At 44.3% G+C, this 23,603-nt stretch overlaps 1 protein-coding gene across 2 annotated transcripts; it reads left to right on the plus strand.

Annotated features, from left to right (window-relative positions):
- The first annotated feature begins 3,209 nt into the window (after positions 1-3,209).
- LOC132591766 (keratin, type II cytoskeletal 75-like) lies at positions 3,210-18,544 on the plus strand. Of its 2 annotated transcripts, none has more exons than XM_088661232.1 (9): positions 3,210-3,925; positions 6,140-6,354; positions 8,470-8,530; positions 10,301-10,396; positions 10,535-10,699; positions 12,013-12,138; positions 14,303-14,523; positions 16,900-16,934; positions 18,275-18,544. In XM_088661232.1, exons 1-9 carry the CDS (start codon positions 3,446-3,448, stop codon positions 18,457-18,459), a joined length of 1,584 nt encoding a protein of 527 aa, XP_088517358.1. In that variant the 5' UTR covers positions 3,210-3,445; the 3' UTR covers positions 18,460-18,544. The 2 variants fall into 2 exon arrangements, with proteins under 2 accessions (XP_088517358.1, XP_060128094.2); XM_060272111.2 differs by having other exon boundaries at positions 3,214-3,925; positions 18,269-18,544.
- The last annotated feature ends 5,059 nt before the right edge of the window (positions 18,545-23,603 follow it).

Genomic DNA, 23,603 nt, shown 5'->3' on the forward strand with positions numbered 1-23,603 from the left:
TTCAATCTTAATGTCACAAAGACTCAGCATTTTTGCCTCCTCCTTGGACTCTAAGTAAATGATGTCTCATCCACACTACACATTTAAATCTTAGTTAAACCTCAGATTGAGGGGGTCATGCTTTTCTATATGGTTCATTCCCAGGCTTCTCCTCTGTTCTAGAATTTAATTTGGTTCCTTGGTGTAGAATACCTAAACCAGGCATGTCCAAAGTCTGTTTTGGGGGTCTAATGTTGTCCGCCGGTTGGTTTAATCCAGCCCCTAAAGCAGTTTATTTCCTGGGGTAAAAGCCTAAACAAACCTCAACAACTTCAATCCTAAAAAAAAAAGGTCAACAACTTTGGCTGGCCCTTTGGTCAGTCCCCACGGCTAAGGCCACAGGTCCCCCCTTTTCTGAAGTAAGGGATACTGCCTGATAGGTTATGGAGTGGAGCCTAGTGGAATGGGGCAGAAGCCTAGCCTAACCTGACAGGAAAGAGAACCTGGTAGATCAAGGGAACAGATTCTGGCTGTGTCTGGGGCATCAGAGGTTGGAGACTGATGAGCATGTGGTGAAAGCTAACAGCAAAGGTTATAAAAGCCAAGCAGAAATGATCCAACTCTGCAATTCTATGAAATTGGTTTGCCCTCTCTGGTTTTGTTCTCTTGCCCAAATACTTTAGCTTTGATCCTCTGACAGTTTGCAGCCGTGATAATCTCCTTGACCCAAGGGTGGGGATGCTTTCCTAGCTTTCAGAATGATGCTGCAACTGCAGCACAGAGTGCGAAGAATTTGGCAATCCACCCCCCCCACCATGTTGCCTAAGTACCTGCACAACACTTGCCAAATGAAAGCAAGCATTTCCCAGTTGCCTAGGCATCACAGGCACACACCCTACTTTTTGCACTATGCTGTAAGGATGCTGTGCAGCCTACTGAACTACATGGACCATTAGTCTGACCCAACAGAACGCAGCTTCCTATGTTCCTTAGTCAAGCTCTAAACTCTTACCTGGCCTTTCAAATGTTCTAGGGCAGGGCCAGATTTGATGAAGTGAACATGCATGAGGGCCAACTAAATGGACTTTGGACATGCCTGTTCTAGGGTCAGATGAGCTATCCCAGGCATGTCCAACAGGTAGATCGTGATCTACTGATAGATCATTGGATGTCTGTGGTAGATCACCAGTAGATCAGTGGCTACCCCCAAAGAAGCTAAAAAACTTTGGCTCCCCTAAAAAAAGCTCAACATCTTTGCCCTGCACCCCTAAAATGACCGGAACCACCCAAAACAGGGCTTTCCTTCTTAAAAAAAAAAGCTTAACATCACTTTCCTCTTCTCTAAAGAAGTTCAACCATTTTTACATGAACCCCCCCCCCCCAAAAAAAAACCAGGGCTTTCTTCCTAAAAAAAGCTCAACAACTTTGACCTGAACCCCCCAAAAGGGGGTAGATTACTGCCAGTAGACCACAGTCTCTTGGAAGTTGGCCACCCCTGAGCTATCCAAAGTCCAGAATGGGGTCAGACTAGAGTTGCAGGACCTTGGATAGCTCCAATCTGACTACCTGCCTGACTAACCACCACCAAGTGTTTGTCAGAGTAGTGGTGGTAGGTAATTTTTAGATTCTGGACTTAATGATCTTATGAGAAGGCCATTTGTAGTTGGTCTTATGACGGTTGCACCTCTTTATGTGGTTATGTGTATTACTTCATTGACTTTAGAACTGTGTTAAGCCAATCCCTCTGCACCAGGGGCCTTCCTGCTCATTCTCTTGAATGGGACCCTGGACTCCTGCCCCAAAGTTCTACCCTGTTGTCACTACAGCCTGTGGTCCTGTGGGGTCCTGCTTGTGGTCAAACAGAACACAGACCAACCTCGTTTCAAATCCAAATCATGACATATTTGGGTTCAATTAAACTCTACTGAATGGGACCATAGCTTTCTTTGTACAAGGTTAAAGGTTCAGTCCTTGACCTTCTGCCTTGTTAAAGCATCTCCGAGGAATTGCACCAAAAACATGAGGCCACCTGCCAAACAGGAAACACAATTTAGATCTATGGTTTGACCCAAGGGAGCGTGTATCCTTTCTGATTGCATTATGGTGGTGGTGGTGGTAGTGGTGACCAGTCCTTCCCTCTTCCTTGATAGCAGGAATAATAATAAATTCTGAAAATGTGTGTTGAAACAAGACTCCAGAATACTGTGAGGAGCCAAGGAAGACAATTCAATTCAGCCTTCAAATATACTGTACTTCACATTTAAAAAATAATATGGCGAGGATCCACCCTGAGATAACATTTGGAAATTCCAGAGAAGTACAAACTAAGCTAAGTAACTATATTCTGATCCACGAAATGATCAGGTCAGTTCACTCTGAAATTAACAATGAACAAATTCTTCCAGTATCTTTCATGAACTTTTTTGGGCCCATGGGCCCATTTACAAACATGAGAAACCAGTGCTGTTTTTCTAGAAAAAGAGGTGCAGAACTCACTACGAATGTCTCCCTTGTGGCCTTATAACAACCGAGAGGTGCCAGAACTGAGTTCTGGTGAGTTCCAGCTGAAAATAGCCTTGGGAGAAACTGCAATGGGCACTGCATACCTGCAAGCTGTGCTTTTGGCTACAGTAGAATGTTTGTTTCAAGCCTAATTTCAGCAAGGTGGAAGGAGGGGGTCCCGTGGGCAAAGGCTTTGATGGGCCCATGTGTGCCCATGAGCACCATGTTGGCAACCTCTGCTGAAATATTATAATATTAAAAGAAACCCAAACAATTCATTTCTACATTTACCACACACACACATGTACAATACCAATACAAAAAACTCACAAAATTATCATTCATTATTATAGGATCATCCTATAATAACAGTCCCTTAAAATAAGTTATAGCAATTTATTATTATTATTATTTCCTGATCATATTCTTTTTCAGTGATGGCTCCGACCTGGTGGGGGGGGGGGGCAATATACTTCACAAATTGTCAACCACTCCCATAAATTACCAATGTGGGAGGGATAGATTTACTTGACTGCAGTAAATAGTACATTTACTAAAGGGGGGCGGAATAAAAGCTTTCTGAATGTTTATAGCTGACAATTTAATACCTGTGTTGGTCATGAGTGACAAGGATGATGAAATATGGATTTCAACTAGAGGCAGATACTGTGTTAATTATATAGGGGTAGCCTTCTGGAGTTAAAATGTTTGCAAGGTGAACATTTGATAATCTCAATGAAAGTCATTTTTTGCATTTCACCCAGACCCACTAGGTGTGAACATATTATTTAGTGGGTTTCAAGATAGGATGGGCTGGTGCCAGACAAACCAAGCCTGTGAATAGTTCGAATATCTTTCATTTCACTTCTCCAACCAAGCCCAGCTTCTGAAAGCCATATAAAGGAAGACTTGGAGAGGATTTTGGACTGTTCATCTCTCTCTACGCCACCACCTTTATGCCGCAATGAGCCGACAGCTGAATGCCAGATCTTTGAATGGAGGGAGGGGGTTTAGTGCTGGTTCTGCAATTGTTTTCGGAGGGGGCAGGATCAATGCCTCCTCTCCCAGCCGAAGAAGCACCGGAACAGCAAGTGGAATTGGTGGCGTTTACAGTAGAAGCCTCTACAACCTGGGGGGTACTAAGCGCATTTCCCAGAGTGTGGTTCCTGGAGGTGCACATCGTGGAGGTGGATTTGGTAACAATGCTGGGGTTAGTTTTGGTGGATTTCCTGGTGGTGGATGGGCCAATGGCAACTTTGGCAATGGAAGAAATGGCCTTGGGTTTCTTTCCCATCCTCTGGGTAGCATCCCAGAAGTCATCATTAACCAGAGCCTCCTGGCGCCACTTAACCTGGAAATTGATCCTGAGATCCAGAAAGTGCGCAGAGAAGAAAGAGAGCAGATCAAGAACCTCAATGACAAATTTGCTTCCTTTATAGACAAGGTAGGATTTTGAGCTGCTCTGTTAACTAACTGCTTCTTACTGTCGTTACATATTTCTAAATTGTTACTAAATTCCTTTGTCAAACAGGAAATATTTAGCAGTACTCCAAATTGATATGCCTGGGATTATGTTAGCTCATACATTTTTGAATTATATATAATTTATCTGCCTCTTTCCCCCTTCGTGCAAACACTTTACAATTCTTAGCTCACTTGTCACCACCAATGAACATACTGATGATTATATAGGCACCTACTTTGGCCAATTATTGTCTAAATCTGAGAATGGGTCAGATTTCTTGGATTCTGCCTGTCTTTTCATTATGGCAAATTAAAATGAAAAATAGACATTTTAGTAGAAGCATTACACTACACTGAACCTTAAGTCACAGAATGTGGACAGATGGAGGATTTAATAAGACTGTCCTTTTTCAAATTTATTTGGAAATCTTCTAATGAAGCTTGGTGATGTTAAGGAAATGGGCTCTTTTCAGTTGGCCTTTACATTTGTAAGAAGATCTTCTAACAATGTATTCTGCCTACATCCCCTGTTTCCATTTGAGAAAAAACATCATGGCATGATGCATTTGGGTTGAACTTACTTGCATGTTTGGGCAATTCTTAAGACCTGCTGTGATCGATCGATCGATCGATCGATAGATAGATAGACAGTTAGATATAGAATATTGAAAGGCAACTCTATAATGTTACACCACTCCATAACACATATCTTGACAAGTCTTGTGGGAGCCCAACGAACTCTCAGCATTGTTCTTGATGGGGAAAAAACCCCAGACGCAAGCCCAAGGAGGATAAAGAAACAAAAGGTAGAGCAGCTTCTTGTTGTCCAGGAAGAATGTCTGAATCAAATTCCATACGCTAATATTTGTAATTTAAATCCATAGTTTCCCATCTAAGCCAGGGGAAATTTACCTGGTCATTTTAGTGTAGGGGAACATGGGTTGCAAGCTATATAGTAAAGCGATCAGGAGATTTCTTCAATGTAGACTGGACGGGACACACAATACACCACAAGACTGTCTGTGATGCTGCTTCCTATGTGTTAGAGAAGAAATAAAATTGAAAAGAAAACTCAAGGAAATTTTCCTAATTTGATTCTCTTCCCCCAATTTGAACAATAGTTTTATGATTGCTATGATGGCAAGTGTCTCCATCCAGCAAGTGATATGCATTTGCAGAAGTAGACATTTGTGTCTGCAGCCAGTCAATGGATATTGACGTCTTATTGCTCATGCATACTGCAGTGTTTATCCAAATCATATTGAATGGGCTGCATTAATTTATTGATGCAGAGACTGAGACCACTTTCCATCCAAGGCCAACCATTGTTTCTGCAACTACAGCTGAATCAGGACCAGGGTGTTAGAAAACGTCTTTTATGTACAGGATTTGGGAAGGAAAATATTAATAGAATGTTAAGCATTATCATCCAGACTTACCATTTATAGAGTCAGTCATGCATCCAATGTCATAGTGTGGAAGATTCCAGCCAGCCAGCCAACCAGCCATGCCCTTTTCCCGGAGTCCATTCTATTTCTCTCCTCTCAGGAGGTTTTCCATGCTCTCCCTCAATAGTCAGCTTTTTGTGGTCACTCAGCATACTGTCCTCAATGTGCTGCTTTGGAAGTTCCCCTTTCCACATGGTGTTCTGATTTATTTGTGTGTGTGTGTGTGTGTGTGCTTTTGCAAAATTGGGGTTTCCCCATGAGTGCAGATACTACCATCTACAGCACGGGTAGAATTGTTTTGACTACATAAGGATCCATACCTTTGCAATTAATATCAGGAATAGCCAATATTGTGCCCTCCAGTCAGATGTTGCTGAACCACAACTCCCATCACCCCCGACCATTGACTGTGCTGGCTGGAACTTATGGGAGCTGTGGTCCAACAACTTCTGAAGGGCATCACATTGGCGGGTCTGAAAGAGAGTGCCCTGTCCTTTACAGTCAAAACTTGAATTTGAGCATTTTGGACTTCAAAATTTGCACTCAAAAATTCAACAGTTCAGTTTCTTTTCTTTTATGTCATGTGACGTTTTAGTACAGTTGCTCTCCATGCTATGCCTGGAAGGGCTTAGAGTTGCAGTGTGGCTACCCTTGGCCAACTATATACATGTTGAAGTTGCTCACCAGTGATCTGTTGGGTACTTGCTAAGACACTCAGCCCCCCTTTCAATCTGTTTGATCCTCAGGTTCGATTCCTCGAGCAGCAGAACAAAGTCCTAGAGACCAAATGGAACCTCCTGCAGCAGCAACCCATCTCCCATGCGAAGAGCAACATGGATTCCCTCTTTGAGGCTTACACCAACAGCCTGAGGAAACATCTAGACTCTCTAAAGGGTGAAAGAGGGAGGCTGGGTTCAGAACTGAAGAACATGCAAGATCTAGTGGAAGACTTTAAGCGCAGGTAGGTGAGGAAAGGAAAGGCCAGCGCTCAGTTCTTCCCACCTGGAGTGCCATGCCCCAGTGATGGAGATGTACATTTTGAAGTTCAGGAGCTCATCATGACAGCCTTCATAGCTACGATCTGAGCAGCAGCTCTCAAATGCAGGCAGCTGTGTTATCCATATCTTCACAGACACTTCCCTGCACCAAAGCAGCAGTGTGCAGCGCAACACTAAATTTAATTAGGAACAACTGACAAGTCATAGATGTTAAAGAACAAATTCATCTGGTAAAGCACATCAGGCTTGAACCAAAGATCTTCAGCCCACTGAAATGCAACCTTTAGCTTTTAATTAGAAATGTAAACAATCTTGCAAAAGTACCCAGCTTCTCCTTGACCATTTCCCTCATTCTCTGCGTCTCTAAGCTAATCAGTCACAAATAAACTAGCAATCCTCATCAGCACCACATTCACTTGCCAGCGCATTTGCCTGGCACTCTTTGCTCCTGTTTTGAGAAAGGTCTCCTATCATCGTTTACACATTTGATGGAAAGTGCCATTGTAGAATAGAAATTAGTAGAGCCCCTTACTCTCTATTTCACCTTGCCAGTGGCGTTTCCCCTGGTTTTTTTTCTTTTTTTCTTTTTTAAAAATATTTTTATTAATTTTCCAATTAAAACCAATTATATCACATTCAATATTTCAAATTATACACATATATATATCAATCAAACCGAATGTTATGCCAAATCATCTAAAGAATTTTTTATTTGGGTTCCCATGCTTCAAGAAATTGGGAATTCCTCGCAACTGTCCACTGCCGTCTTTTTTCTAAAGTTCAAATCGTCTCCAAGTTCATAATAATCCAGATCTTCCCCTTACAGTCACATAGATGTTTTCCACTTTCATCCGATTGTTTCCCAGCTGCTGAGATAAATATCAAACAAAGTTTCACAGATGTTCTTTCTCCTGTGTGAGTTAATCAGTCCAGCCTCCCCATAAATCTTCTTAATGGAGCTCCCTGTTGCGTCGAAGCAGTTCGAAGTAGCGCCATCTTAAAAAGCTCAAATCACTTTCGTTTTCTCTCATAGCCATGAAGATTTACGATCATTATAGAATTTACAGCTTTTCCAGGCAGGAGACCCAAACATCAAACCATAGACTCTTGGTAAATTAATGGATCTCCTTGCCCTATAGCTGAACTTAGCTTCAGGTCGCTGCTCCAATTTAAAGTGCGTCACAGCTCATAAATCCTCCGAACGCGTCCAGAACTCCTTCCGTCCGACTAGGGGGGGGGCTTTTCTCATCGGCAACTCCACATCTTTAAAAAATATGCTCAGTAACAACAGTTATAAAGTTCAACTCACATAGTCTTTTGCTTCTCTTTCACTCCAAACAAGCCAGGACATCGCGTCCGGGAAGGTACGAGGCAACAATATGAAGAAAAAAAAAATAAAAACTCACTTCCCTTATCGCTCCGTCCCCATCAATCCTTCTTCCAGATGCAGTACAATCTTTGACTCCTCTCCCTCAGCAGCATAAATTTCTCAGCAGTAAACAGCGCTTCTTCCCCTCCTTCTGAAGTATGTCCATAGATTTAAGCCTAATTATCTTCTTTAACCATGGAAATCCCCGCCATGCAGATTAGCGTCCGGGAGTCCTGGCCCTTGTAAGTGCTCAGCCCAAGCTCCCCCCACTCCCAAAACAGTCGGAGTGGGTCTGGGGGCATCGCGGGCCAGCGGCCCCTCTCCGTAACCCCCGGAGAGGGTAGGGGGTTGCCATTTACTCCCCTAGCAACCGCCAAATTCCTTACGAAGGTCAGAGAGATGGAAAACAGGTCCGCCATTCCTGCAGGCGGAAACCGGAACCAGTGGCGTTTCCCCTGGTTTGTGCCCCTTCTTCTTCTTCTTCTTCTTCTTCTTCTTCTTCTTCTTCTTCTTCTTCTTCTTCTTCTTCTTCTTCTTCTTCTTCTTCCTCCTCCTCCTCCTCCTCCTCCTCCTCTTCCCCTTCCTCTTCCTCTTCCTCTTCCTCTTCCTCTTCCTCTTCCTCTTCCTCTTCTCTTTAAACAGATATTGAACAGATTATGGCCACAAATCCATCACAATCTTTGGTTTTGTTTTCATTTACTCTCAAAAGGTACGAGGATGAAATCAACAAGCGCACCACTGCTGAGAATGAATTTGTACTACTAAAAAAGGCAAGTCTTGAAACACACGCAAAGTGATGACACTCGTTATAAATTAGGGTGAAATCCCTCAGGCCTGAGGTCTGAATATAGCTCTGCCCAGGGCCGTCTTAAGCATATCTGGTGCCCTGGCGCCATAGTGCAAAGATCCCTCCGGTGCCCCCCCCCGCCCCGTTTCGCAGCACGGCTGCCTGGCGGGCGCAGTGCGGTGCCCCCCTGGCGGCCCGGTGCCCTAGCACCCTGCGCCACCCAGCCTTGCCTTAGGGCCGGCCCTGGCTCTGCCCAGGCCTCTTTCTGGCTCTGGGGAATCTTCCTGCACAACCACACACACACTCTCCTCACTGGCCTGGCTTCATAGCTGAACTCTGATAATGACTCTTGTGTGTCCAGGTGGAGGCTAGTGTGGTGTGTGTGTGTGTGTGTGTGTGTGTGTGTGTGTGTGTGTGTGTGTAAAAGCCAACCTTCTGTACAAATGTAAAATCTACCTTCCTTTCCCTGCCCACACGGGCCTCTGGCCCTACCCACTACTGCCATGGGGCCCTTGGAGGGCTGCACAGAAGGGAATGTGGCCTTTGCTCTGAAAAAGGTTCTGCACACCTATTCCAAATGGAGGTAAATGAAGGGGAATGTGAGAATATGTAAATATACAGACAACCTACCCATCAACTGTCCTGCTTTAAGTGGAACATCCTGGAATTACAGGCTCTTCTGATTGGATCCCATGATGTCCTGTTTTGGCTCACACGAGAGCGCCGCTCTGAAAGATGTGCATTGTGGGGGCCACACTCTCACACAGGTCACATGACTCGTGTAGGAGCTGCTCTCCCAATTTTCCTCTGTGGCATGTTGGAGGGTATGCAACTAGTGGATAAGAGGTTCTATTTACAATTAAAGCAGTGCATGAATTTTGTTAAATAAAAACAAACGAATGAATGAATGAATGAATGAACGAACACATGTGTTTAGAATGAGCTCCATATTTGAGTGGGCACTGGGGAAAAAAGCCCTCTGGTGTGCCTCCTCTCATGTTGATCTCTCCTGGTGGGCTTACCTGCTAGAGATTATGGTGGCAGCAGTGGCAGGCAGCTGTAGCAGGACTGGTGGCAGTAGCAGCATGGTAAGTCATCTGCCATGTAGATTTTCCACAGTGCTCTAGAATGATGCTACGCTGGGGATGCTATGAGTATCCACCAACATCTGTACTGGGCTCTGCCACAGCATTGGAGCCCTAGCAGCTGCTCAAGGATACCAACTGCTGATGCCATAGATAGATAGATAGATAGATGATAGATGATAGATAGATAGATAGATAGATAGACAGACAGACAGACAGATGATAGATAGATAGATAGATAGATAGATAGATAGATAGATAGATGATAGATGCACAATCTCTTCCATTCAACATAGGATTTAAGTTTGCGAGAGTGGAGGGAACAAATCTGAGATCTAAGATGGTAATTTCAGGGTTTTTAGCGCTTAAAATGAAGGCCTATGTTTGGAAGGTGGGATGCAACGTGTTTGCATTTTTACCTCCCTGCTCCAACTGGATTCACCTTTTTTTTGGCAGAGGGAGGTGTGTTTTCAATGCTCTTCCCCTGCCCAGGACCTTGCATTGTAGATTTGAAAAGACCCTAGAGTAAAGCAGGAATGCCCTACAGTTTGTGATTTACTCCCTGCAGTTACATCAAATACTTAACTTAGGCTAGACCTTCACTGCGGTGTGTTCATTTGACTGGCTCTTAACCCTTTATGATCTTCAATGTAATTTCCCCCTCCCAGGATGTGGATGCTGCCTACATGAACAAGGTGGAGCTGGAGACCAGGGTGGCTTCTCTGACAGATGAACTCAACTTCTTGAGATCCCTGTATGAAGTGGTGAGGATACTTTGTGTTCTCCTAAGGACCACCTGAGATTCCCTGCATGAAATAAACTGATTGCAAACATTCCTACCCTTATCGGGAGTCCATAGAGCAATGGCTACCCATTGATTAAGATTTTTGTGTGACTTACAGGAGCTATCACAGCTGCAAGGGCAGCTAAGTGACACCAGCATCATCCTCTCAATGGACAACAACCGTGACCTGGACTTGGACAGCATCATTGCAGAAGTCAAAGCTCAGTATGAAGATATGGCCAACAGGAGCCGAGCAGAAGCAGATGCCATGTACCAAAGCAAGGTGTGTACATCTGGCTTGGACAAGTAACATGGCAAGCGATGCAAAATGTGGCCGTTAAAATGCCACTTGAATCCATATGAAACTTGACAAATTCATCAGAAGAAATTTGGACACCTGTAGCAGATTGAAGCTATCCTTTTTAGGAAGGATCTCTATAACAAAAATGAATGTGCTCCCCAAACTATTGTTTCTCTTTCAATCGATCCCGATACTGGGTGGGACGGACCGTCTTCAGGGAATGGCAATGATAAATTTCAAAATTCATTTGGCAGGGGAAGAGACCCAGAACAAAACACCTAGTCTTAATTGATATTAAGGACAGAGGAGGCTTCTCACTGCCAGATATAAGTCTATACTATGAGGCGGTCTGTCTCACCTGGTTGAGGGATTGGTGTTCATTGGGGAACCCAGACATATTAGATCTTGAAGGATTTAATATTAGGCACAGTTGGCATGCGTACCTGACCTATGGAAAGTACATAAGGACTTTACCAATCATATTATCAGAAAATCCTTATTTAAACTCTGGGAGAAATACAGAGACCTCCTAGAACAGAAGATGCCATGGTGGATCTCACCAATTGAGGCAGTGGCTGCAAGGAGGGAAAACTCAAGTGGAAAGTGATCCACCTATCGAACACTACTTAAAGAAACTTGACAAATTCAAAACAGGAGAGTTAATGAGAATTTCCCACCTAAAAATAATCCCTGCAGTTAGAGCACTGTAGTACTTTTCTATTCATATGCTTTCTAGTTGCAAAGAAGAGCTCAAAACAATAAAAATCTATTGGCTTGCTTCTAAAAAAACCAATCTAGCCCACTCTTGTCTACTCTGGCTAGCTGCTATGGTCTTGGGCATAGAGAGGGAGAGGGCTTTCTCATCACATGCCACTCCTGTATGTAAACACATGCTTTGCCACTGATCTATGATCCTTCTTGTCTGGGAATTTCTGCATTCAAAAGCCAAAGTTGAGAATCTGAGGGATACTCGAGACTCAGAGGGTTTTTTGTTTTATTGCTTCTTGCTTTTGCAATTGTATGCTGAAACATGCCATTGAACTAATGGATGGAATTCAACTTAGTGCTAGGTGGGGTATGCACTTGTGGATCAAGGTCTGCTTGCACAATGAGCCACCACCCCCCTACTCTACTCCACCTGCATGCCCCCTAAACCTATTTTGGGGGCATAGTGCTTCCCTCCAACTCCTCTCCCACCTTCAGCCACTGGCAGCTTCAGGCAGCTGCAACTGGTGATGGATTTGGCCTAAGGACTGGCAGCTGCTGTTATGCTTTATGATGTCACATAAAATCAGTTTCAGGAACTTCAGCTCACAGCTGGGAAACATGACGATGCCTTGAAAAATTCCAAGATGGAGATTTCTGAATTGAATCGACTCATCCACAGACTAAGATCAGAAACGGAAAGTGTGAAGAAACAAGTAAGATGCATGTTCCTTTAGCAGATATGCATAGCAGAGGTTGTTTGTTTGCATCCAGTGATTGCTCTTCTCCAGAGATTCTCCTTAAGTTGCTGGAATTCAGTTCCTATCAGCCTCAGCTAGCAAAATCAGAGGTCATGGATGATGTGAGTTGTAGTCCAACAACACCTGGAGAGTCACATGGTTCTCATCCATGGTCTAATAATGTTACAGTGAGTAGTACACATTGCAGTGACTTTTAATGGAGTGAATGTATTGCTAGTTAATTTAATAGCAGTAATGCTTTCTGGAAAAGAACTCAATCCAGCACTACTTAGCTCCAGCAGTTTTCCTATGGTTTTGCAATATTTGGGGTCAGTTTATATACACCCAAGGGTGGGGAAACTGTGGCCTTCCAGATTCTATTGGACTCCAACTCCCATCAGCTCCAGACAGCCTGGCCAATGATGATGGGAGTTGTAGTCCATCAAGATCTGAAGTGCCACAGGTTCCCCACCTGTGATATTCACCCTGCTTTCAGGGTGTTTTAGCATCATCTTGTGAAGAAATGATCTTGAGTTAAGCCCAAGGTTGGCAATAATATTTATGTTTGATTCTACAAATATGCCCTGAATCCATTTTAACTAAATAATTCAGTTCCTAGTTTATAAATAGTTTTGCTGCTTTCACAACACAATGGGGTTCTCTCATTTACCTGTTTGGCATTCCATAGATACAGGTGTGTCACGAATCCTTTAAATTACGACTGTTACAAACTTCAAAATGTAAACATGAATTTTTGAGTTGTGAACATTTCCTAAGTTGTTTTTGACTTACTGCATAGCTGCACCTGAGAGTTAAGGGCATAAAAATGGACCCCAGGAATCCAAATGAATGAATCATTCATTTAGAGGCAGAAAGAAGCATTCGAAACATACAAAGCACTTTCACTTGTGGTGCAAATTCTTAAAGCCCCAATTATTAAATTGATGGGTAGACCTATTGCCAAGACATTTCCTAAGTTGCATCACTTGTACTTGACAATGAAATGGAGATTGTGACTGTGTAAGACTTTTGTGACTTTTGCCTATGGCACTGTTATTTCAGTTTGTTAAAAAGCTGTGCACTATGTTCCTACAGTTAAGTTAGTGTTCTTGTATCGGTTTGAGACTGTACTGGGCATATGGAAAATTTCTGAAATGACTGCTCCCCACATCAAATGGGGGGCACCTTTTGTGCTGTTGTGTGCAGTACCACCCCCCGATCCTATACGGCTCCTGGCAGTACAGCGTGGATATGTCCCCCCCCCCAGGCTGGACACCTGGAGGCAGCCGCCTACCTCTGCCAGCTGGGGAGGCGTTGCCAGGAGAGAGTTGGCCAGGTAAGGGGAGGGATCACCCAGCCCACACAATAGCGGGCAAAACTTACCTGGGAGTTCTCAGTCGGCTTCAGAGCTTCTCCCACCCTGCCCTCCCTCAGTTAAGCCTTCTTTTGCAGGTTAACCTCTTCTTCACAGGTACGCAGGCACTGCTATGTTAGGGTCACTGTTGAAGGGCCGGAAATGGAATTTCCCTGCATTGGCAGGTTTTGCTTTCCCCGTAGCAAAACGTCAGAACTTTGGCGGTTTCAGGCCTTGGGCGGAATCCTTTAGTCTATCTTCCCTAAATACGTGTGCGGGTGTGTGTGTGAAGTGGTGACCCCCCCCTTCAGCGGTGATCCCACGGTTCCCTGTTAAAGGGGTTGTTTTGAGAGGAGGCACTGGCTATACGCCATTAGGTTGTCATTGCTCTCCCCTGCAATGGTGGTGAAATGGGGGGTGGGTGGGCTCTCTGCTTGAACAGATGATCTCCAGAGACAGCCCAATCCCCACACATGCTGGATAACCCTGATGTTCCCCAGATCCCCGGCCGGGGATTGGGGGGGATAAACACCCAATGCCTCAGCCAAGGTCTCCCTGCATCTGAAGTTTTAATAAAGTTGTGTCCAAATTTTAACCCCATAACACATTGTCGGATATTGCCCAGGGTCGGGGGGGGGGGGTTTCTCCACCTGTCCACCCAAATAAATCATAAATACTAATTAAAAAGGCTAATGTTTGCTCTGAAAAAAGGAGGAAAAGAGAGCTCTGGTTATATGAGCTGATTTCTATGTGAGCCGATTTCTATTCTTTGCATTTTCTCCATAGTGTGTCCATCTTCAGTCATCTATTGCTGAAGCTGAAGAACGTGGAGAGATAGCCCTCAAAGATGCAAGGGAGAAACTGTTGGAACTGGAGAATGCCATGCAGAAGGCTAAGGAGGAGTTGGCCCGCCTTTTGCGTGATTATCAGGAACTTTTGAATATTAAGCTAGCCCTGGATATTGAGATTGCCACCTACAGGACCCTCCTGGAAGGAGAAGAATGGAGGTGGGTGTGATGAAAACCAATGGCATGGCTGACAGGCTGTCCACACTAGGACTAGTTGTTTCCATATTTACCATTTTCTCTGGAATTGATGTGTTTCACTCCTCAATTTATTCTTGAGAAACCAGGAACTGATCTCAAAAGGTTCTGTTCTCATTTTCCCTGTTGCCCTGTCTTATTCAAGTGTTGATTTGTTGTTGTTGTTGTTGTTGTTGTTGTTGTTGTTGTTGTTTAAACCCCATCACAATCTTCTGAGATCAGAACAAACTCTGGACTCAGCTAGGTAAGGGTAAAGGGACCCCTGACCATTAGGTCCAGTCGTGACCGACTCTGGGGTTGTGCGTTCATCTCGCATTATTGGCCGAGGGAGCCGGCATATAGCTTCCAGGTCATGTGGCCAGCATGACAAAGCCGCTTCTGGCAAACCAGAGCAGCACATGGAAACGCCGTTTACCTTCCCGCTGTAGCGGTTCCTATTTATCTACTTGCATTTTGACGTGCTTTCGAACTGCTAGGTTGGCAGGAGCTGGGACCGAGCAACGGGAGCTCACCCCGTCACAGGGATTCGAACCGCTGACCTTCTGATCAGCAAGCCCTAGGCTCAGTGGTTTAACCCACAGCTCAGCTATACAGCTGCAAATAAAATGTTTTAAGTGCAATATGCAATGTGACACTGGGTGGCGATGGTGAGCCTTATGGAAAATTCAATGTACTGTATTTTTAAAAATGCCTTTTACAAAAAATCTTCAGAACGCTTTTAATATGTGTGTAGAGTCAACCACTATTGTCTCATGTAACGACAAGCAATTTTACATTGTTAATGCTGCCTCCTACATCCCCCATCTTCATCCTCCTGTACATTTAGTGTTGGAGATAATAATAATAATAATAATAATAATAATAATAATAATAATAATAATAGCAATAATAATAAATAAGCCTGGGTGATACTAACAAGTTTCTAGCTGATGAAGTTCAGTGCTATTGGGGTAGGGGAAGCCAGTTTTGCCAGCAAATCCTGAAGAGGGCACACGATCAGTTTCATTCAGTGCTGCTTGAAAAAATAATGGAAAATGTTGCTTGCCTCTTTATATAAAGACTAGATAATGCAATCACCCAGTGAACAGTGGCAGTACAAGTATAGCACTAATGCTTGTTTGCTGGTTTGCTTGTTTTAAAAAGTTGTCTGGCAGTATTCAATGTATGGTGGATACAATTTTCAAAATGTAAGTAGATTATCAAGCAATTTGCTTTGCTAACAATAATGCTAGCAAGTAAAAATGAATTCAGGCTAGCAATGTTCATATTCAGAATGGGAATCCTGTGGTCCTCCAGGTGCCGATGATCTACAGTTCTCATCATCCCTGATTGTTGGTCATGCTGGCTAGGAGTTTGATTCTGACAATGTCTGGAGGGCCATGGGATCCTCATCCCTGTACGGAGGTGATGATTTGCCACATTTATCAGCCATAAGCAATACACTCAATGGGGTGTACTTGACTGTTGCAGAAATCGAGTTTTCATTCAAACTTAACCAAATTCCCTTGACGAAGAACATCAGCAACTGCTGCCGAATCGATACTGCACTCTGAGCCGTTTTTCGCTATTTATCAGAACCTATTCCTGCAACTGCTGCAAAAAGAATGACTTGGACTGGGTTTTAGTAAATGCAGCGACTCAAATCGCACCACCAATTTCTGTGTCAACTCTGTTTTCCCCACTGAAGCGCATTTATTAAAAATATATCTTAAACTACAATTCTAAAACAACAGCAACAAACAACTGGCAGATTTAAACTTTTCAAGCTGAGAGAGGCAACCAGTCTTTTGTGGAGAAGAAAGCAAGTTGCAGGCAGGTGTAATTACTGAGAGAAGTGTAAGGTGGGAAAAAAGGTTTGTTTTGCTGAGAACAAAGACACCACAAGAGCCTGGGAGCACAATACCGTAGTGTCCCTGGAGATGGCAGCCCAGAATAATTAACATGCTGTTAATGTTAGCTGCGCCATCAGTTGCAACTGGCATTTTAAGAAACAAAGAGACAATTGAAATCAATTTTGCAATGGACAATTTCAGGTGGATTTACAAGGCCTTTTGTTAGCTGGATGATTTTATGAGCCAGTTTTGGGCAAGGTAATTTCAGCAGCCAACAAACACCAAAAAACCAGTGAGCTCAATCCCTGCTCAACAGTAAGATCCGTTGAACCCTATATACTCTTACTTGGGAGTAAGTCCTATTGAATTCAGTGGGGCTCAGTTTGGAGTAGACCTGAAAGTGTGCATGATGCAATAGTATCTGCAGACTTGCTTGAGAAGAAGGAGGATGTGGAGGACTGAATTGCTCACTTTTTATTTCTTTATTTTTTCTGCTTTTCCCAAACAGGATGTCTGGAGAATATGGCAGTGCTGTAAACATATGTAAGTAGTCAAAGATTTTGTGCTGGCATTCTGAGTTTGCAATGACAGCATGTTTCTGAAACACCTGGGCCAGATTCAAGTACCCGATTCCACTGGAAGCCAGAGCAAGGACTGTTGCTGGTCGGTGCAGTGAAGCTTTCCCTCTCTCCTCTCTCTGTGCCTCACCAAATCCACTCTCCAGAGGCAGGAGAAGCCCAGTACAGCATATGGGGGCAGGAGAGGGGATATTGAAATTGCCTTATACTGCAGTGGACCATTGGTCCATTAGCTCAGCACTGTCTACTCTGACTGGCAGTAGCTCTCCTGGGTTTCAGGCAGAAATCTTTTTACTGTGGGTTAAACCACAGAGTCTAGGGCTTGTTGATCAGAAGGTCGGCGGTTCGAATCCCTGCAATGGGGTGAGCTCCCGTTGCTCGGTCCCAGCTCCTGCCCACCTAGCAGTTCGAAAGCACGCCAAAAAGTGCAAGTAGATAAATAGGTACCGCTCTGGCGGGAAGGTAAACGGCATTTCCGTGCGCTGCTCTGGTTCACCAGAAGCAGCTTTGTCATGCTGGCCACATGACCCGGAAGCTGTCTGCGGACAAACGCCGGCTCCCTCGGCCTATAGAGCGAGATGAGCGCCGCAACCCCAGAGTCGGACATGACTGGACCTGATGGTCAGGGGCCCCTTTACTTGGGGATACCTGAGGTTGAAGCTAGGACCTTCCATGTAAAGCAGTTACTGTACCACTAAGCTGTGAACCTTCCCCAAGTTACAGCCCCTAATGAATAAGGATTCAGATTGTTTGCACATTAAATGTTCCGAACATTTCCAAAGCTTTTAAGTGTGAATATCATATACTAACAGGGAACTCTTTCTCCTAAAGTGGACCCTTAGTTATCTGAAGTACTTAAAAAAAAAAAGCAGGCGGACAAGACCAAAAACAACTCAGTGGGGACTGAACATCCTCAGATGGTGCAGAATAGTGACTGAGTGTTAGGAGAAAAATGGGAAAGACTGGATGAGGGGAGGTGGGTGAAGTGGAGTTTCTTAGAAAAGGACCCGGCTGGCTGGCTAGCTAGCTGCTGGATTTTTAGAAAAAAAGGAACTCCTCTCTACAATGTTTTGATGCATGGGCAATTTTTATTATGCCAAATTGTATCAGGCTTAACTGAATGAGTGTCTCACTTGGTTATCTCTCTAAAATTAGTGTGCCACAATTAAAATGATCTTCTTCTTCTTCTTCTTCTTCTTCTTCTTCTTCTTCTTCTTCTTCTTCTTCTTCTTCTTCTTCCTCTTCCTCTTCCTCTTCCTCTTCCTCTTCCTCTTCCTCTTCCTCTTCCTCTTCCTGAAGCTGTAGTTAGCAACAGTGGCATGGCAGGAGGAAGTGGACTGAGCCACAGAGAAGGGCTCAGCATCAGAAGTTGCTCAAGTTCTGGAAGCGGCAGAGGCGTTGTGGGATATGGCTCTGGAGGTGGAGGAAGTTGCTCCGGCCTGAAAATCATATCAACAACCTCTACGAGCAAAAGGACAACCGCCAGATGAACCATAATCATAATGTACTGAAGGACCAAACTGACCACTTGCAAAGCCTATAGGCTGTCAACACTAAATAACTGCTGTGAAGAAACTTGCCCTTTGTGTGCAACAACTCTTTTTCATGGCTTCAGAGCTGGGGTGGGAAACCTGTGGCACTCTACATGTTGCTAGACTATATCTCTCAGCATCCTTGGCCACTGACCATGTTGGCTGGCGGTGATATATATAAAATCTCCTACAAGCATTTAATTTTAACTGCTATGGCTCCCCACTCCTCCAAATCCTGAGAACAGCACAATGCTGAGAAGCCTCTAGTTAGGCTTCGCTAACCACCCTTGCACAATGAACTACAATTCCCAAGGTTCCCTTCAAAGAGGGGGTGACAGTTAATTCAATACAGTGGTACCTCTAGTTATGGACTCGAACCGTTCTGGGGTGCCGTTCGCACCCTGAAAAGTCCGCAACTAGAGCACCACTTCTGCGCATGTGCGTGGCATGATAGAGTGCTTCTGCACATGCACGAGGTGTGTGGAGCGTTTCTGCGCGCATGTGCGCATGGGGAAACCCAGAAGTATACACTTCCGGGTTTGCCATATTCGTATCCTGAAAAAACGCAACCAGAGACTGACGTAACAAGAGGTATAACTGTATAAATCTGTGGTGTGCTGGGCTGTTAATATGCTGTCAATATTATTCTGCACTGTTGCTTTGTGTTGCAAAAAATGGTTTGTGACACAGCAGCTCAGAATGGCACACTAACAAACATTCTCTCTCTGCTTCCCCCATTCAAGCAGTTTGATCTTGCAAGTTTGAGTTCATCTTAAGTGTGCCTGGCTACCACTATAGCCCTTTAGGTGAGGGGCTCAATGCCCAATCACCCATCACTTGCTCCCACTGTGCTTTCTAAGGTCCTTCTGTGATGTCAGGACCTCCCCCAAAGCACTGATATTTCACTTTACTGATGGGCTCGTATGGCACAATCCCAGAATGAGAAAAGAATCACAGGCCCACCAATGCTTGTTTGTGAGAACATACTATCTCCAAGGTTTTTTGAGGAGGGGGCGGTTGGGGACTGATGGGACATCCTATCTATAGCTCCCATCCCCAAACAGAAAGCCCCTGGAGGACAGAAAGTTAGCAACAATGCACTTTTCTGCAATGACTAATGAGAAAACATCCCCAGTGGAATCCTATTTCCTCATTGGCTGTGAGCAGAGCATATGTTAACTCAACAGTGAGCAAAGGGCATGAACCTCCTGAGCTACCTGGTTGTGCTACACTAATACTAATACTACTACTAATAATATTTATACCCCGCCCTTCCCAGTCAAGACCGGGCTCAGGGCAGCTAACAACAAAAATATCAACGCAAGTATAAAAGAAACAATTCAATTAAAATGCAGGTTAACACAATGTTAAAATTCTATTTTAAAATTAAAAATCTACAAGCAAGATAAAACCATTATAAGATAAAACCTTAGGGGAGGGTAACCCCGGGGTCAGACTGCGTCAGTCCAAAGGCCAAGCGGAACAGCTCTGTCTTGCAAGCCCTACAAAAAGATGACGAATCCCGCAGGGCCCTAGTCTCCTGAGACAGAGCGTTCCACCAGGTCGGAGCCAGTACTGAGAAGGCCCTGGTCCTGGTCGAGGCCAGCCTAACCACCTTGTGACTCGGGATCTCCAGTATGTTATTATTTGTGGACCTTAATGTCCTCTGCGGGGCATACCGGGAGAGGCGATCCCATAGGTATGAGGGTCCTAAGCCGCATAAGGCTTTAAAGGTCAAAACCAGCACCTTAAACCTGATCCTGTACTCCACCGGGAGCCAGTGCACTAAAGGTGGGGACTGCCTGCTGACCCAGACAATAAGCCCTAGCCAGGCATTACATGGGTGTTGGGCATTCACCTTTTGGAAGTAGGAATGCTCAATGGGTGGATGTCGGGGGGATTTCAGGGACGGGGCTTGTGATATTAGGGACTGTAGTGCAAGACTGCTTCCCCTTCAACACAGGAGTGCCTTGTTGTTGTTTAGTCATTTAGTCGTGTCCAACTCTTCGTGACCCCATGGACCATAGCACACCAGGCACTCCTGTCTTCCACTGCCTCCTACAGTTTGGTCAGACTCATGTTGGTAGCTTCGGGAACACTGTCCAGCCACCTCGTCCTCTGCTGTCCCCTTCTCCTTGTGCCCTCAATTTTCCCCAACATCAGGGTCTTTTCCAGGGAGTCTTCTCTTCTCAATAAGGTGGCCAAAGTATTGGAGCCTCAGCTTCAGGATCTGTCCTTCCAGTGAGCACTCAGGGCTGATTTCCTTCAGAATGGATAGGTTTGATCTTCTTGAAGTCCATGGGACTCTCAAGAGTCTCCTCCAGCACCATAATTCAAAAGCATCAATTCTTCGGCGATCAACCTTCTTTATGGTTCAGCTCTCACTTCCATACATCACTACTGGGGAAACCATAGCTTTAACTATACGGGCCTTTGTCGGCAAGATCAGGAGTGCCCTTCATGTCTGTAATAGATGAACAGGGCTACTCAGAAGTTGGTGTCTGGAGTTCAGGGTGGGGCTTGAACCTCACTGGATAAGGTACTGAGCACTGGGCACTTCTCACCATCACAAATATACTGTGGAAGAAAGTCTTTGAGCTCATGGGCAATTATAAGTTACTGTGAAATCTCACCATTTTTATTATGGCATCTTTTTCATCTATCCATACATTAGCTAGGAAAAAGGCATGTCACACTCAGATATACAGTGGTATGTCGCTTAACGAATGCCCTGCTTAACGAAATTTCCACTTAACGAAAGGTTTTTTCTAGTGGAGGTTGCCTCGCTAGACAAATTCGTTTTATGAAAATTTCATCTAGCGAATTGCGGTTTCCCATAGGAATGCATTGAAATTCTATTAATGCGTTCCTATGGGGAAAAAAAATTCAAAAAAATTCAATGCATTCCTATGGGATTCGCTAGACGAATTTTTCGTTATAAGAGAAGATCCGTGGAATGAATTAAATTCATCTAGCGAGGCACCACTGTAGTCCTGGCATCTGTGTTCTATGTACATCATAGGCACCAACTCCTTGAGGCCGAGGGGTCTTTGCCCCCCTCAATAAAATATTTGAGGGTGCCAGGATCCCCCCATCAATGGGCATTGCTATTCAAATGGTGTGCATGTGATCTATTATGTGGGGCATGGCTTACCTGGCCCCCTCAATATTTTATGCAAGTTGGCTTCCCTGATGTACAGTGAGATGAGGAGGAGTCTGTGGTTCACATACAACTTTCCTTCTCTCCCACATAGAGTAGGGGTAGGGAATGGCCCTCTAGATGCAGTTCGACGACAACCCCCATCAGCCCTGACCATTGGCCATATTGCAATATAGCTTGAACTGCAGAAAGGTGACATACCCTTGCAGGTATGGTGCAAGTTAGAGTCTACCAATATATGGTGGGTCACAGGTTTCTTATCCCTGACACAGAACATAGGGAAGGGACCATAGTTCAGCAGCAGAGCACATGTTTTCATGCAGAAAGTCCTGGGTTTAACTCCCATCTCCATTTCCAAAAGAAGAAATATTCATGTAGCAGGTGATGTGAAAGACCTCTGACTGAGGAACAGTTGGGCCCATCAGAGTAGACAATATTGGGCTAGATGGACAAATAATCTGACCTCATGCTGGGTGGCTTCTTATGTTCCTATAGTGTGTGATGTGAAGCATGCATGCTTACACCTCTTTGGATAGATGGATTAAATGCATGGAATCTGCACACATGCACAAGCCTGAGGGTGAACATCACATGATTATTTCCTGCATGTTCCTTATGTTTAAAGACCATCACTGCCAGAGTTGTATGTGAGCCAGCCCTACATTTATCACTCACCAACCCCCGGACCAGAACTCCTGATACACAATTCCAGAATGGAACTTGTTCTGTACTTGGGGAGAAGAAAGGCATCTGGTCCTCTGGACTGGTGACAGCAGTCACATTTGAGCGTTTTCCTACATAAAAAAGTCTCTGCTTATTAAAAAGTTATCATTGCCAACACATGTTTTATAGCCTTAATCATCCCGAAATCTTAATTTACTATGAGCAAGTAGTTATTGCATTGGGGAGAATTCATATATGTGACCCCCTTCCCTTCCATCATGCATTTGAGTCCAAAGTGGTACAGTCTGTGGAAAGTTGTACTATGCGCTTGTGGCGATCAGCCTAAAGTTAAGCCAGGTTACTAAGGATTAAATAAAATAGACCTGTTAGAACCCAAGGGGGAGGGCTCTGGCTGAGTATAAAAACCCCACCCCTGGAGTCAGTTAGTCAGTTTTGTGAGGGAGTTTGTGAGGGAGTTAGTTGGTAGTCAGTTGGTGAGAGTTCGTGAGGTAGTTGGTTGGTTATTGGTAGAGAGAGAGCTGTTTTAAATATTGAGGTGGAGAATAGATGGTGGAATATAGTCAGACAGGATACAGAGTTCTAGTTACAGCTAGGTAGCCGTGTTGGTCTGAGTCAAAGCAAAATAAAAAAATTCCTTCAGTAGCACCTTAAAGACCAACTAAGTTTTTCTTTTGGTATGAGCTTTCGTGTGCATGCACGTAAGTGTGCATGCACATGAAAGCTCATACCAAAATAAAAACTTAGTTGGTCTTTAAGGTGCTACTGAAAGAATTTTTTTATTTAGGATACAGAGTTGTGAGTTTATTTACAAATATTTATTTAGTTGACTTTAGCGGTAATAGGCCGGTAATTTATATTTAGAGGTAATAGGCCGGTATAGGAAACATCTGTCAGTTGGAACATTCTAAGATTTATTCTGTAACCAATACGCTTATGTACGCACAATAAAGCAACGACGATTTATTTCTACCTTATCCTGGTCTGAAGTGTTTTGAGTGTCAGGAGATATTTATTTTGTCGTTGGCACATCATCAATAGACCGTAAAACGCCCGGGGGTGATGTGCAGATCAGGGTGACCGCGACAGCGCTCTTTCTGAATGCGTAGATTTGCTTCGCTTGCTGCTATACATTATGTGTCATGGCAGAGCATGCAGTTCCATCGCCTGAGGCAAAACGGGAAGGCGCCTCCCTGCTCTGATGTTTCTGCACCCCCAATGCCCCCCTTAACTGCCCAGAACAGTGACACTGGAGGCAGTT

The sequence above is a fragment of the Zootoca vivipara genome, chromosome 2 (genome assembly GCF_965207765.1).
Source record: "Zootoca vivipara chromosome 2, rZooViv2.hap1.1, whole genome shotgun sequence".
NCBI classification, from domain to species: domain Eukaryota; kingdom Metazoa; phylum Chordata; class Lepidosauria; order Squamata; family Lacertidae; genus Zootoca; species Zootoca vivipara.

Excerpts from the sequence above, each read along its gene's own strand:
- LOC132591766 (XM_060272111.2), top strand. The coding sequence starts at position 3,446 with ATGAGCCGACAGCTGAATGCCAGATCTTTGAATGGAGGGAGGGGGTTT. Across the intron at positions 8,531-10,300 it reads AATTTGTACTACTAAAAAAG|GATGTGGATGCTGCCTACAT; the intron begins GCAAGTCTTGAA and ends TCCCCCTCCCAG. Across the intron at positions 12,139-14,302 it reads CGGAAAGTGTGAAGAAACAA|TGTGTCCATCTTCAGTCATC; the intron begins GTAAGATGCATG and ends TTTTCTCCATAG.